The sequence below is a fragment of the Ctenocephalides felis genome, unplaced genomic scaffold, assembly GCF_003426905.1.
Source record: "Ctenocephalides felis isolate EL2017-DRISC unplaced genomic scaffold, ASM342690v1 CF-g0.4_SCAFFOLD_03573, whole genome shotgun sequence".
NCBI classification, from domain to species: domain Eukaryota; kingdom Metazoa; phylum Arthropoda; class Insecta; order Siphonaptera; family Pulicidae; genus Ctenocephalides; species Ctenocephalides felis.
The window spans coordinates 12,087,178-12,101,901 of NW_020539727.1; the positions used below are offsets into that span (position 1 = coordinate 12,087,178).

Below are 14,724 nucleotides of genomic sequence, written 5' to 3' on the forward strand. Positions count from 1 at the left end.
TTCTGAACGTTTTGGCATACCTCAGAAAAAAGGGATGTGTGTGTGTGTATGTATGTATGGATACAAATTTCTGTCAAGTTTTCGGGCGCACGGATCAACCGATTTGAATGGTTCAAAAAACATTCGATTCCTATTGATAGGAGAAGAGCTGAATAGTTTTTGGCTAAGGCAGGTCCAGCCGTTTCGGAGATACGGAGCAAAGAGTGCAGAAAATAGAAATCGAATTTTGAGAGAACGGAGTATCCGATTTGAATGATCTAAAAAGCATTCAATTAGTAATGATTGGGAGAAGTGTTTATTAGTTTTTGGCAAAGGCAGGCCCAGCCATTTCGAAGATACGGAGCTAAATATGTAAAAAAATGGCAGTTTTTGAGAGAACTGAGCGTCCGATTTAAATGATTCAAAAAACTTTCTGCTTATCTTAACAAAATAATTTTGAAAAAAAAAATTTTGTATCAACTTTTTTTTTTTTTTAATTTTTTGTATATCGAAAATAATTCAAATTTTATTTTTAATTTTGACTATAGTTCTAATATACTTTAAACAAATAATTTCAACTCTGCAATTCAGTTTATATAATTCTTATAAATATTAGACAATGTTACAGTATTTATAATAATCTATTTGAAAACATTCAGTATTCCTCGAACATTTCGTTACGGTATGGGAAGTTCCAGCAATTTGCCTTAAGGCACGATGCCACCCACCCCACTAGTTTATATTGAGCTCATATTGGTTTTTAATGTGAGGTAAATATTGTTTCTATATTGGTTTTGAATGGGAATCCAATATTGTTTACCAATAGTTTCATATGGGTAAATATTATTTCACTTCAATTTGATAAGTGTTATCGTTTTGTTATTTCTTAGTTTTTATCTTCTAAACAAAATTATAATCCTTATAGTTACCTTGGTCAAATTTATAAATGACAGAGTTATTTGTCAATTTATCACTAATATAAATTTTCCAATGTTATTTTAGATTTATACTTTTTCTAGTACTAATTAGATTCCATTCATGAATGGTATATAACGTCAATGTATACCTACTTCTTTGTCAGATTTTTGTTTTCAAATTTATGAATGACAAATTTAATTAATTAAGTAAGTTGATAATTATTTGTCATTTTACCATTAATACAAATTTTCCAATAACATTTTAGATTTATACTCTTAAAAAATAAAATAACTAAGGTGACCATGCGTCCCGGGATTTACTAAAAGCAATACATGCCCCGGATTAAGGTTTTTTGTCCCGAATTGCCCCGGTTTTTTGAAAACTAATATGTCAATTAACAAAAATTATAAAAATAAACGAACAAGTGCTAATTAATTATAAAGAAAATTGAATAGAATTTTATACAAGGCTCAAAAGCAAGAAAAACAAAAATAAAACATAGATAATTGAATAATAAAGTTCATAAAAAGTACGCAAATCCCATTAAAAAAAACTGATTTTTTAGTGTATCCTTAAGTAGCATTTGCTATTTTAAAGCCACTAAAAATTCCCGTCCCGATTTTGGCTTGAAGAAATGTGGTCTCAAACGTATATTAACATGAAAAACTTTAAAGATTTTTGAGATGATGAAAAATGTATGATAAAGTCTTCAAGCATTTATCCAATTTGCATGAAATGCAAAACAATATCATTTTGAAGAACATTTATGTGGGTTTAAAATCTACAGAGTTGTTAACTAACAAAATATATAAAAAAGTAATTATGAGCCTAGAATTAAAAATCATAGAATTTATTCGTTTTAATTCAAATTTATATATATACTAGAGGACCCGATAGACGTTGTTCTGTACCCACGTCTACAATTCAAAAGTTCAAAAAATTTTAATATCATTAATATTAATATAATTACATCTGCCAAATATATACTGTTGACTTGTATCTTATATTATCTTAATTTCTGGCACATCTCAGCTTCTTTTCAACAATAATAATGTAGACATTGCATTTTCCTTGTATATTATATTCTAATATTATCCTGGTCTATAATTCCAGCTAAATTCAAATTTCAAGTGAATTGACATTTCTAGCAAATGTTTTCAATGTCAAACAATGATAAGTGGTTTTATGTAATTTTTGGTATTTATTTCTATAATATTACTATAGTTTTATCTTTTATTTAATCCTAAAAATTTCCTTTGACAAACTCTTAAAAGAATTATCAAAATGCAAATAACTGTTTAGGAGAATGTATCAAATCATACACTCGCACAGAAGAATTTTATATAAAAGATAATAATGTAGTTAAGACACAAATTTTAATATGTAAATTAAAGCTTATATGTACATGACTACTTGAATAATATTAGGTGCATTTCTTAATTCTATAGTAACATTCTTCAGTACATTGACAAGGAGTTTTTTGTAAAAAAAATCTATCACAGTATTTTGAAAAGTTTTACACTATACTTTCCAATATATGCTTATTACAAAAGTTATCTCTTCATGTTCTATCCTGAAAAAAACCTATTACAATATGATTTATTACAAATTTTACAATTATTAAATAATATCTGATATTATATTTGGAGACAGTTCCTACTTACTTTGTAATAGAGTAATAGTTCATTCATTTTCTCCTTTGTGCATCAGTATGTGTCTTTTTAGATTACTCATTCGGGTGAATCTCTTATTGCATACATTGCATTCATACGGTCGTACTCCACTGTGTACCAGCATATGACTTTTCAGATGACTTACTATTTGGAATGTCTTATTGCATATCTTGCATTCATGGGGACGCTCACTACTGTGTTTGATCATGTGAATTTTCAGGCTTCCTAATTCTGTGAATGTTTTATCACATATACCGCATTGATGCGGGTGTACTCCATCATGAATCAGCTTGTGAGCTTTCAGATAACATAATCGTGTGAATGTCTTACTGCATACATTGCATTCATAGGGGCGTACTCCACTGTGCATCAGTTTGTGTCTTTTCAGATGATTTAATAGTTTGAATGTCTTGTTGCATTGAGTGCATTCATGGGGGCGCTCATCACTGTGAATGAGCATGTGACTTTTTAAAATATCTAATTTTTTGAATGTCTTATTACAAATGTTGCATTCAAGGGAGCGTACTTCGTTGTGCACCAGCATGTGTCTTTTTAGAGTGAAAGATTGTGTGAATGTCTTATTGCATGTATTGCATTCATGGAGTCGTACTCCACTGTGTATCAGCATGTGGCTTTTGAGATGACTTGTTCGTTTGAAGGTTTTATGACAGATTTCACATTTGAAAGGGCGTTCTTCCCTATGACTAGGCTTGATCATATGCTCTTTTAAATTATCTGCTTCATAAGTGGCTGTCTCGATTGACACCTGTTTGACTCCTTCTTCTATAGTCACTTCGGATATCATGAATCTTTCTAAACATGTTTCATCATTCTCAAAATACGATTCAGATTTCATATCAAGAAATTCATGTTTATCATCAATTTCTTGTACTAAATATTCTGGTGGTTCAATTTTAATTGCCTGATTTTTCATAGACATTATTGTTTCTTCTGACATTTTTAAATATTTTTACTTCGTATAATAAGTAAATATTTACAAAAATAGTTGTGTGCTAAACAATATCAATAATAATATATTTTAATCTTTATAAATATGATGATTTCAACTAATTTCAACATTACATAGATTATTTGACATTTAAAGCATAGAGTATGATTTACAAAGATGAGACATTTATCAAATCGCTTTGATATTTAACAAGTGGCGCATCTCTTCAAATTCATTATGGTTCTCTATGTCTCTGCTGCCACAAACAAATTCTATGCCGGAAATGTCATAAATTTAGGTTAATATAATTTTAAAGAGTGTTGATTGAACTAGATTATTATTGTTATTGTTTAGCACACAGCTATTTTTATACGCAGTGAAAATATTTAAAAATGTCAAAAGAATCAATTATGTCTCTGAATGAACAAGCAATTAAAATTGAACCACCAGAAAATTTACCAGAACTTGAGGATGAATTATATGATCCTGATGCTATTGTTAAATCTGAATCGTGTTCTGAGGATGACGAAACGACTTTAGAAAGATTCATGAATTCCGAGGTGACTATAGAAGAGGAAGTCAAACAGGAGCCAATTGAGGCATCCGCTTATGGATGTGATATTTGTAATCGTTCATTTGCAGAATCACATCAATTGAAAGAGCATATGGTCGTTCATAAGCGTAGTCGTAGTAAAGAACGCCCTTTCAAATGCGAAATCTGTAAGAAGACTTATAAACAATTACAAGGGTTGAAACTACACATGAATACACATACTGGAAAGTTTCCCTTTAAATGTGAAATATGCGGTAAGACATTCAATAATAAAGGCCATCTGCCAGGACATATGTTAATTCACAGTGGTGAGCGCCCCCATGAATGCAATGTATGCAATAAGAAATTCACACTATTAGGTAGTTTGAAAACACATATGATGAGACACAATGGAGTACGTCCCCATGAATGCACCATATGCAAAAAGAGATTCACAACATCGTATGATATGAATGTTCACATGATGAAGCACAATGGAGTACGACCTTATGAATGCGATATATGTAATAAGTCGTTCACCCAATTAGTTAATCTGAAAAGTCACATGCTCATTCACAGTGGTGAGCGCCCCTATGAATGCACTATATGCAAAAAAAAATGCACACAATCAAGTAATCTGAAAACACACATGCTCATTCATAGTCAAGTACTCCGCCATGAATGCAATATGTGCAAGAAGAAATTCAGATATTCACATAGTCTTAAAAGTCACATTCTGTCACACAATAGAGTACGCCTTCATGTGTGCAACTTATGCAATAAAACGTTTACACAAAAAAGTAATCTGAAAACCCACATGATCGTTCACAGTGATGAGCGCCCCCATAAGTGCAACAAATGCGATAAGACATTCAAAACGTTGGGTGGTCTGAAGGTACACAATGTTCAGCACTCACATCAATGCAGTGTATGCTATGAGATATTCGAAGAATTGAGTAATTTCGAAAAACACATGCTGATCCATGATAAAGAGTAAACTTATAAATGTGAAATATGCAATGAGGGATTTACGCAACCGAAAGGTTTGAAGAGACACATGGCACTTTATGATGTGAAATTCAATGAATTATTACTAACTCCAAATATGATTCTTTCAAAATGTCATGTATTATTAAATGATTGTAAAATGTGTAATAAATCATTATGTTAATAAATAATTTTATAAATCATACTATGATATTTTATTGATTCTATTAATAATTTTGAAACATTGATTATTTTTATAAGTCAAATGTTTAGTTACGGTACAGGAAGTTCCAGCAATTTGCCTTAAGCCACGACGCTATGTACCACTAGAGTATTCTTTTCAATTTAAATTTTATTTTTTAACTTCCTATAGGGCAAGTTATAGCAATCGCAAAAAAATCGGAAATAAAAATTTTTATGTATCTTTACGATACAAAGGTTGCTGAATATTTTGGCATAACTTAGAAAAAATGGATTTATGTGCGGGTGTGCGGATACAAATTTTCGTCGACGATTTCGGGAGCACCGATCAACCGATTTAAATAATTAAAAAAACATTCGATTGGTATTAAGGAGACGTGTTGATTAGTTTTTGGCGAAGCAGGTCTAGCCGTGCCGAAGATACGGGGCAAAAAGTGCCAAAAACGGTAACTCAGTTTTTAAGAGAACGGAGCGTCCGATTTTATTAATTCAAAATACATTTTATTTGTATTGACAAGATGAAGAACTGATTAAATTTTTGGGAAGGCAGGTCCAGCGGTTATGGACTCTCAATAAAAGTTAAAAAAATACCATTTAGAGGTCAAAAATGTTTATTGGACATATGTACATCAAATTATCAGATATTTTATAGAGATTTTAATAATGTGTACATATTTTGTGTAATTTTTTTTTGGGTTCCGTACCTAGATTTTTAATTACGGTACGGGAAGTTCCAGCAATTTGCCTTAAGGCACGAAGCAATTTATTAGTAATAAAACTATTTGTTAACAGTCGATACATGGAATTCAAAAATGAATTTGAAAAGACGCGCCATGATAGATATCTCATCTTTCTATAAACATACTCTATGCTTCAAATGTCAAATAATCAATGCCAGTTAAAATCATTTATTAGATTGTTTATTAAACTAAATTTTGATCTAGCCCACAACTGTTTTCGTAAATATTTACTGATTAAACACAGTAAAAATATTGAGAGATGTCGGAAGAAACAATTATGTCTATGAATGTCCAGGAAATTAAAATTGAACCACCAGGATATTCAGTAGAGGACATTAAACCCGAATTTGTGGAGGAATTAGATGTTCCTGATGCTATTGGTAAATCTGAATTGTGTTCTGAGGAAGATGAAACATGTTTAGGAGGATCCAAGAAGTCCGAAATTTTCATAGAAGAAGAAGTCGAACAGGAGTCTTATGAATGTGACATTTGTAAGCAATCATTTGCAGAACCAGATCAATTAAAGGAGCATATGGTCAATCACCTGCCTAGTCAAAGCGAAGAAAGACCTTTCAAATGTGAAATCTGTAACAAGACTTTCAAACTATCAAGAGGTTTGAAATCACACATGAATACACATTTAAGTAATCTGGATAAACCCAAGCCAGTGCAAAGTGGAGTACGTTCCCTTGAATGCAACGTATGCAATAAAACATTCAAACAATTAAGTAACCTCAATACACACATGCGCATGCATACTGGAGAATGCCCCTACGAATGCAGTATATGCAATAAGACATTCAGACAATCAGGTAATCTAAAAACTCACATGCTAATCCATTACGGAGTACGCCCCCACGAATGCAGCACATGCAATAAGACATTCACAACAACAAGTGATCTGAAAACTCACATGCTGCTGCACAATGGAGTACGCCCTCATAAATGCAATACATGCAATAAAACATTCAGACTATTAGGTAGTCTGAAAAGCCACATGGTCACTCATAGTGGTGAGCGCCCCCACGAGTGCAACATATGCAATAAGACATTTACACAATTAGGCAGTTTGAAAAGTCACATGCTCATTCATAGTGGGGAGCGCCCCCATGAATGCAGGATATGCAATAAGACGTTCCAAGTATCAAGTCATTTGAAAAGACACATGCTGATACACAGTGGAGTACGCCCCCATGAATGCAATGTATGCAATAAGGGATTCACACGATTGAGTACTATGAAAAAACACATGCAGGTACATGACAGAGTATCCTTAAATGAAAAGAATGATGAAAATCAATGAACTATCACTAACTTCAAATATTATTGGTATGCATTATTTAATGATTGTAAAATTTCTAATAACACATTTTGTTAATAAATCATTTTATAAATATAATATGGAATTATATTATATATTCATTATAATTGTATTTTTAAGTGCTTCTGAATCAACTCTGACAATTAGTAAATATCAGATTGAGAGAATTGAATCTGCCCAGAAAAATATTAATAATCAGGTCAGATTCCATAATTATGAATAACTAGCTGTAAGTGGAATTCTGTCTTAAGGCAATTAAGGCATCGTGCCTTAAGGCTGGAACTTCCCATACCAAAAATTATTATTTTTTTAAAAACGATTAACATTTTTGAAAAAAAATTACTTTGAAAAAATAAGATTTTTGAGAAACTATAAATTGGACAAAAAATTACTTTAAAAAAAAAATTTTTTTTTTTTTGAGAACAAATTTTTTTTGAAAAGAAAAATGTTTTCTTCATTTTGACATATTTTGCAAATTCTGAAGGTTTTTTCAAAGCAATCGTACTGCTTTCACTGCATAAAAACGAAATATCAAAGCGTGTAAGCGCCGCATCGGCGTCTAACGAAACATTGGTACGGAACTCATAGGAATGTAAACAAAATTTATACTTATTGTTAAAATCTCTATAAAATATCTGATAATTTGATGTGCATATGTCTAATGATCATTTTTGACCGCCAAATGGCTCATTTTTTTACTTTTTCCTCCCAAGTCGTTGGACCTGCCTTTCCAAAATTTTGAACAGTTCTTCATTTAGTCAATACAAATAAAATGTTTTTTGAATTATTCAAATCGGACGCTCCGTTCTCTTAAAAACTGAGTTACCGTTTTCGGCACTTTTTGTCCCGTATCTTCGGAACGGCTAGACCTGCCTTTGTCAAAAACTAATCAGCACGTCTCCTTATCAATACGAATCGAATGTTTTTGAATTATTCAAAGCGGTTGATCGGTGCTCCCGAAATCGTCGACGAAAATTTGTATCCGCACACACACACACACATCCATTTTTTCTAAGGTATGCCAAAATGTTCAGAATCCTTTGAAACGTGAAGATATGTAAAAATTTTCTTTTTAGATTTTTTTGCGATTACTATAACTTGCCCTACGGGAAGTTAAGGGGGTCTTCCTATGTGACGGCCTGTTTTTTAGGGATATTTTAGAATTTTTTCTCTACGACCAGTAAATAGTTAGAGCTTCAAGTTTTTTATCATTTATTAATACATATTTGGACAGTATAAATATAAAATTTCAGCTAAAAAAATTTAGTCCAACTAGAGTTACAGCGCTCTAAACACCCCCGCCTCAAAAAAAAGAGCTCCCACTGTCTCCACGATTCCGGCTGATCGGCTCATCTGACCAAAAAAAAATAAACGGCGTTTTAATTTGTAGGCTTAAAAGCACGGAATGATCTACAATCAAATGAATACAAAAAAAATTGGATGTTTTATAGACATTTGAAATAAAAGTTGCAAATTAGGCGTTTTTTTTTTTTAGTTTTTTTGCTATAAAAAATCGAAGTTTTGAAATTTTTGATTGATAATAGATCATTCCATGCGTTTAAATATATTGAATGTGCCCTGTAAATTTCAAGTAATTCGGTCCAGCCGTTTCTGAGATACAATGGAGACAAGTTTGAAAAACACAGTTTTGAGAAAAACGCGTTTAAAGATAAAATGATCGTTGTACTATATACTATATGTATACTTTTTAAATGACTGTAACTCAAAAACTATTTGAGATATCGATTTGAAATTTTAATATGTTATTTTTAAAGGTATAATCTACTGAAATATGAAATAAAAAAAAATTCAATTTTTTCAACTCATCACATAGGAAGACCCCCTTAAGAAATAAAATTTAAGAAACCCCTTATACAACTAAAGTGGTACATAGCTTTGTGGCTTAAGGCAAATTGCTGGAACTTCCTGTACCGTAACTAAACATTTGACTTATAAAAATAATCAATGTTTCAAATTATTAATAGAATCAATAAAATATCATACTATGATTTATAAAATTATGTATTAACATGATAATTTATTACACATTTTACAATCATTAAATAATAATACATGACATTTTGAAACAATCATATTTGGAGTTAGTAATAATTCATTGAATTTCACATCATAAAGTGCTATGTGTCTTTCGGTTGCGTAAATCCCTCATTGCATATTTCACATTTATAAGTTTACTCTTTATCATGAATCAGCATGTGTTTTTTCAGAGTACGCAATCGTCTGAATGTCTTTTTACATACACTGCATTCATGGGGACGCTCACCACTGTGAATGACCATGTGATTTTTCAAATAATCTAATCGTTTGAATGGCTTATTGCATATGTTGCACTTATGGGGGCGCTCATCACTGTGAATGAGCATATGATTTTTCAGAGTAGCATATAGTGTAAACGTTTTATTGCATAAGTTGCACACATGGAGGCGTACTCTATTGTGGGTCAGAATGTGACTTTTAAGATTACATAAATATCTGAATGTCCTCTTGCATATATTGCATTCATGGCGGAGTACTTCACTGTGAGTAAGCATATGTGTTTTCAGATTACTTGATTGTGTGAATCTCTTGTTGCATATAGTGCATTCATAGGGGCGCTCACCACTGTGAATGAGCATGTGACTTTTCAGATTAACTAATTGGGTGAACGACTTATTACATATATCGCATTCATAAGGTCGTACTCCATTGTGCTTCATCATGTGAACATTCATATCATACGATGTTGTGAATCTCTTTTTGCATATAGTGCATTCATGGGGGCGTACTCCATTGTGTCTCATCATGTGTGTTTTCAAACTGCATAGATGTGTGAATTTCTTATTGCATACATTGCATTCATGGGGGCGCTCACCACTGTGAATTAACATATGTCCTGGCACATGGCCTTTATTATTGAATGTCTTACCGCATATTTCACATTTAAAGGGAAACTTTCCAGTATGTGTATTCATGTGAAATTTCAACCCTTGTAATTGTTTATAAGTCTTCTTACAGAATTCGCATTTGAAAGGGCGTTCTTTACTACGACTACGCTTGTGAACGACCATATGCTCTTTCAATTGATTTGATTCTGCAAATGAACGATTACAAATATCACATCCATAAGCGGATGCCTCAATTGGCTCCTGTTTGACTTCCTCTTCTATAGTCACCTCGGAATTCATGAATCTTTCTAAAGTCGTTTCATCATCCTCAGAACACGATTCAGATTTAACAATAGCATCAGGATAATCTAATTCATCCTCAAGTTCTGGTAAATTTTCTGGTGCTTCAATTTTAATTGCTTGTTCATTCAGAGACATAATTGATTCTTTTGACATTTTTAAATATTTTCACTGCGTATAAAAATAGCTGTGCGCTAAACAATAACAATAATAATCTAGTTTAATCAACACTCTTTTAAAATAGGTTAACCTAAATTTATATGACATTTCCAGCATAGAATTTGTTTGTAGCAGTAGAGACATAGAGAACCATAATTTAAAAAGAGGCGCCATTGTCTCGAAATGTTGCACATTACGACGCTAGAGGCGCTAGTGTTCGTAGCAGGTTGCAGAACATTTTGCAAAAGTTTTAAATATCAGATACTTTTGGTTCATGTACATGCCGATATATGAGTTTAAACCCATTTATATCTTACTTATATGTAACAAGCCTAAATCATGAAAAGAGATGTGTGCAATTTTTTAATTATAAATATGATACACATATTTAAACGTAAATTATCTACATATATATAAAAATAAGTCGGGTTTTCTTTCGTGACGATAGTAGGCACGAACCGATTTCGACAATTTTGCATTCGTTGGAAAGGTCTTGGGCTCCGTATGGTTTATAGCTAAGAAAATTAGGGGTGGCATCGTGCCTCAATACAAATTGCTGGAACTTCACGCACCGTAATTAAAAATTCGAGTAATGACATTAGTGAGAATTATCAGAATTATGCTTGCAATTGAGTCAACGAGCAATTCTTGCCGCAAAGAATAATAATACATTCAGTTCATGCACTGAATTTCACCATTTTTTCAAAAATTGCTGGTGACATACCAATGATTCCGACTGATCTTTCGTTTGACTTCAAACAAGCGTTCGCAATGACAATTAATAAGTCGCAAGGCCAATCGCTTAGTGTTTGCGGGATAAATTTCAAATAGATTATTTAGAAAATCATTGTTTTTCACATGGGCAGTTATACGTTGCCTGTTCACGAGCTGGGAAACCATCCGCTTTGTTTGTGTTAACGTCAGACCAGAAAACAAAAAATGTGGTTTACCAAAGGGCACTTCAATGAAACGGATAATTTGCGGATTCACTTTCATTTACTTAGAGAAGTTCAACTAAAAAACACTTCATTTTTGTAATCAAAATATATTTTTTTACTGTTGTGTAATAAAATCAAATTTTTCCATTTCAAATATAAAATAAACAAAAAATTTCTTCATCTTTCTCACGAAACCATCTGGTGGCGAAACGGAGTTCGTCGGGTTTGCTAGTTCGATATATAAATGATATCACTACACCAAAACATAATAAGGCTCTAAAGACTTTGTTCAATGAATAGTTTCTTTCTGAAAACATTTCAAAATTTCGTCAGGAAGGAAAACCCGACTTATTTTTATATATATATAGAAGATATACACACACACACACATATATATATATATATATATATATATATATATATATATATTCTATTGATGTCCATGACATTTTGAATAAAATCATAAATTTCATGTCTGTAAACAATGCTTTTAAATATTATTTTACTGATGTATATGTTGGTTAAGTAGTTAGTTAAAAATTAAGTCGAAAATTTGAATTGTGCCCCAAAAATCAGTTTCAGTATCATTTCACTTTGGGCAATAAAAATGCCATCTGGAAATACTATAATGTTATTATTACAAAATCCATTTATTAAAATTCAGTTTTAATTCAACTCTCAATGAGTAACAATTACATGTGAAAAAGTGGGATTTATCAAAATTATTTTAGTGTATTTATATTTGTGATGGTTTTTAGGCTCAAATAAATTTATTTGAAACTTTTTGAAGAAAATGTTATGTTTTAAGTCGTTCTGAATAGTTTTAAACCATGTGTAAGTGCCATTTTGCTATAAGGCAAGTTGCATAATCTTAATAATCGACTTATGAAATAATTGAATTTTCGTAACTTCTAAAACTGTTGACTGTCTTTTTTTTTTAAGTAAAGCTATTACAAAATTCATTATTTCAAACTTTTCAAAAATTAATTACTATTTATTATTAAAAATTTTAATTACACTATTACCAAAAATAAAATCAGCACGATACCAACTTGATATATTTCGAACAGTTTTTGAGTTTTCAAAATTAATTCAGGACTTTTGGCAAAAACCTTAATGAAAAATGTAGTACTTGTTAATTATAAAGAAATGGCTTAACAAATCTTTATACAAAACTAATCAATTAAGTCCTCATTGAATTTCATCGAATGGATTTTAAATCTTTAGATTGGTGCAGCCTTTTTTAAAATTTTTTTCACAAAATATCAAATTTCACAATTCATTTTTTAATTTTTTTCTAATATTTTATATTAATATTGTTCACATATATATTCCTGAAATGTTAATTTGCAGCCAATCCTCGAATTAAAAGAACACTAAATAATGATCTATTTATTTATACGTTTCGACAAGGTATGTGTGTCATCATTCAGCAAATTTTTCTATTAAACTAAATAAACAATATCTAAAAGAATTTATACAATGTTTTTTTTAGATTAAATTTAAAATATATGCAACCATGTTTTACTTATTCAATTTATTTTAGTCTATAATACATTTTAAATTTTATCTTTTCAAACTTTGTGAAATTTCTTTTAGATACTGTTTATTAAATAAAAAAATTGCTGAATGATGACACACATACCGTGCCGAAACGTATAAATAAACAGATCATTATTTTTTATTCTTCTCATTTAATTACATTTTTAAATTTGATAAAATATAAAATTAGCAAATCGGATTTTCTGGTAGAAACATCTCCTTCAAGAAGTTAAAAACGTGTCTTGCGTTTCAACTTATCAAAAAAATTTGAACTAGTGGTGCTTAAGGCAAATTACTGGAACTGAAAATTTAAAGTTTTAAAAAAGACTCAATTTTGTTTTAGAATTCTGAAATGATCGGTTTTTGAGATTTTTTAAATTTCTTGAAAATAATTGCTCTTTTTGAAAAACTTGATTCATTTTATACTTTGAAATATTTTGGAAATTTTGAACATTTTTTCAAAGCAATCGCGATATGTTAGCTGCGTGGAATCGAAATATCGAAGCGCGTGGGCGCCGCTTACGGATAAACATTGGTACGGAACCCATAGAAAAAAGAACAAAATTTGTTATTATTAAAATCTCTGTAAAATATCTGATAATTTGATGTCCATATGTCTAATTATCATTTAAATGGCATTTATTTCACTTTTTTTATTGGATCTCCGAAACCGCCAGACATGCCTTCCCAAAAATTCCATCGGTTGTTCATTCAGTAAATACAAATAAAATGTGTTTTGAATTATTTAAATCGGACGCTCTTTTCTCTCAAAAAAAAGACAGTTACCATTTTTGGCACTTTTTTGCCCCGTATCTCCGAAACGGCTAGACCTGCCTTTGCCAAAAACTAATCAGCAGGTCTCTTTATCAATAGGAGTCGAATGTGTTTGAAAGTATTTAAATCAGTTGACTCATGTTCCCGAAATCGTCAACGAAAATTTGTATCCGAACACACATACATACAGACACACACACGCACATCCATTTTTTCTGAGGTATGCCAAAATGTTCAGAAACCTTTGAAACGTAAAGATATGAAAAAATTTTCATTTTTGATTTTTTGCGATTTTCGGCACTTTTAGCCCCGTATTTCCGAAATGGCTGGACCTGCCTTGGTCAAAACCTAATCTCTTTATCAACACGAATCGAATGTTTTTTGAATCATGCAAATTCGTTGATCCGTGCGTCCGAAAACGTGGACGAAAATTTGTATCCATACATACTTACACACATCTATTTTTTCTGAGGTATTCCAAAATGTTCAGAAACCTTTGAAACGTAAAGATATGCAAAAATTTTCATTTTCATAAGGTTAAGTATACGTGGTCCTAAAATTTTATATTGAGTGATAAACATACTAATGTTAATGATGTAATAAGTAATTATAATAAACATGAAATTGTGTGATGCTGTTAAATTTTAAAAATTGTATTTTAAATTAGTTATATTTTATTTACAGTGTTTTAATTTAAGTGAGTTCAAGTTTGTGTGATTAAAACCAATTACATACACCAAAACATTTATTTACAAAGTTTCATCAACATACACTGGATAATAAATATTTTCGATCACATAAAAGGAGTTATAGGTGAGTCCTTTAT

At 31.0% G+C, this 14,724-nt stretch overlaps 5 protein-coding genes across 6 annotated transcripts in view; 3 read left to right on the plus strand and 2 right to left on the minus strand.

Annotated features, from left to right (window-relative positions):
• Positions 1 to 14,724, plus strand: part of LOC113389432 — a 290,888-nt gene that overhangs the window by 72,782 nt on the left and 203,382 nt on the right. Inside the window, exons 1-2 of one of the 2 annotated variants that reach the window (XM_026626465.1) lie at positions 12,281 to 12,416; positions 14,583 to 14,711. The gene's annotated coding sequence lies outside the window, so the exon portion shown is untranslated. Of the gene's footprint in view, positions 1 to 12,280; positions 12,417 to 14,582; positions 14,712 to 14,724 lie in introns of those variants that run through there. The other variant, XM_026626466.1, reaches the window with a different exon arrangement.
• Positions 2,426 to 3,528, minus strand: LOC113389529 (zinc finger protein 431-like). Its single transcript, XM_026626555.1, has 2 exons — positions 2,562 to 3,528; positions 2,426 to 2,481 (listed from the first exon to the last, which is right to left on the minus strand). Exon 1 carries the CDS (start codon positions 3,526 to 3,528, stop codon positions 2,581 to 2,583), a length of 948 nt encoding a protein of 315 aa, XP_026482340.1. The 3' UTR covers positions 2,426 to 2,481; positions 2,562 to 2,580.
• Positions 3,912 to 5,048, plus strand: LOC113389530 (zinc finger protein 239-like). Its single transcript, XM_026626556.1, has one exon. It carries the CDS (start codon positions 3,912 to 3,914, stop codon positions 5,046 to 5,048), a length of 1,137 nt encoding a protein of 378 aa, XP_026482341.1.
• Positions 6,239 to 7,282, plus strand: LOC113389531 (zinc finger protein 525-like). Its single transcript, XM_026626557.1, has one exon. It carries the CDS (start codon positions 6,239 to 6,241, stop codon positions 7,280 to 7,282), a length of 1,044 nt encoding a protein of 347 aa, XP_026482342.1.
• LOC113389532 (zinc finger protein 239-like) lies at positions 9,493 to 10,641 on the minus strand. Its single transcript, XM_026626558.1, has one exon. The coding sequence runs from the start codon at positions 10,639 to 10,641 to the stop codon at positions 9,493 to 9,495; it is 1,149 nt and encodes a 382-aa protein (XP_026482343.1).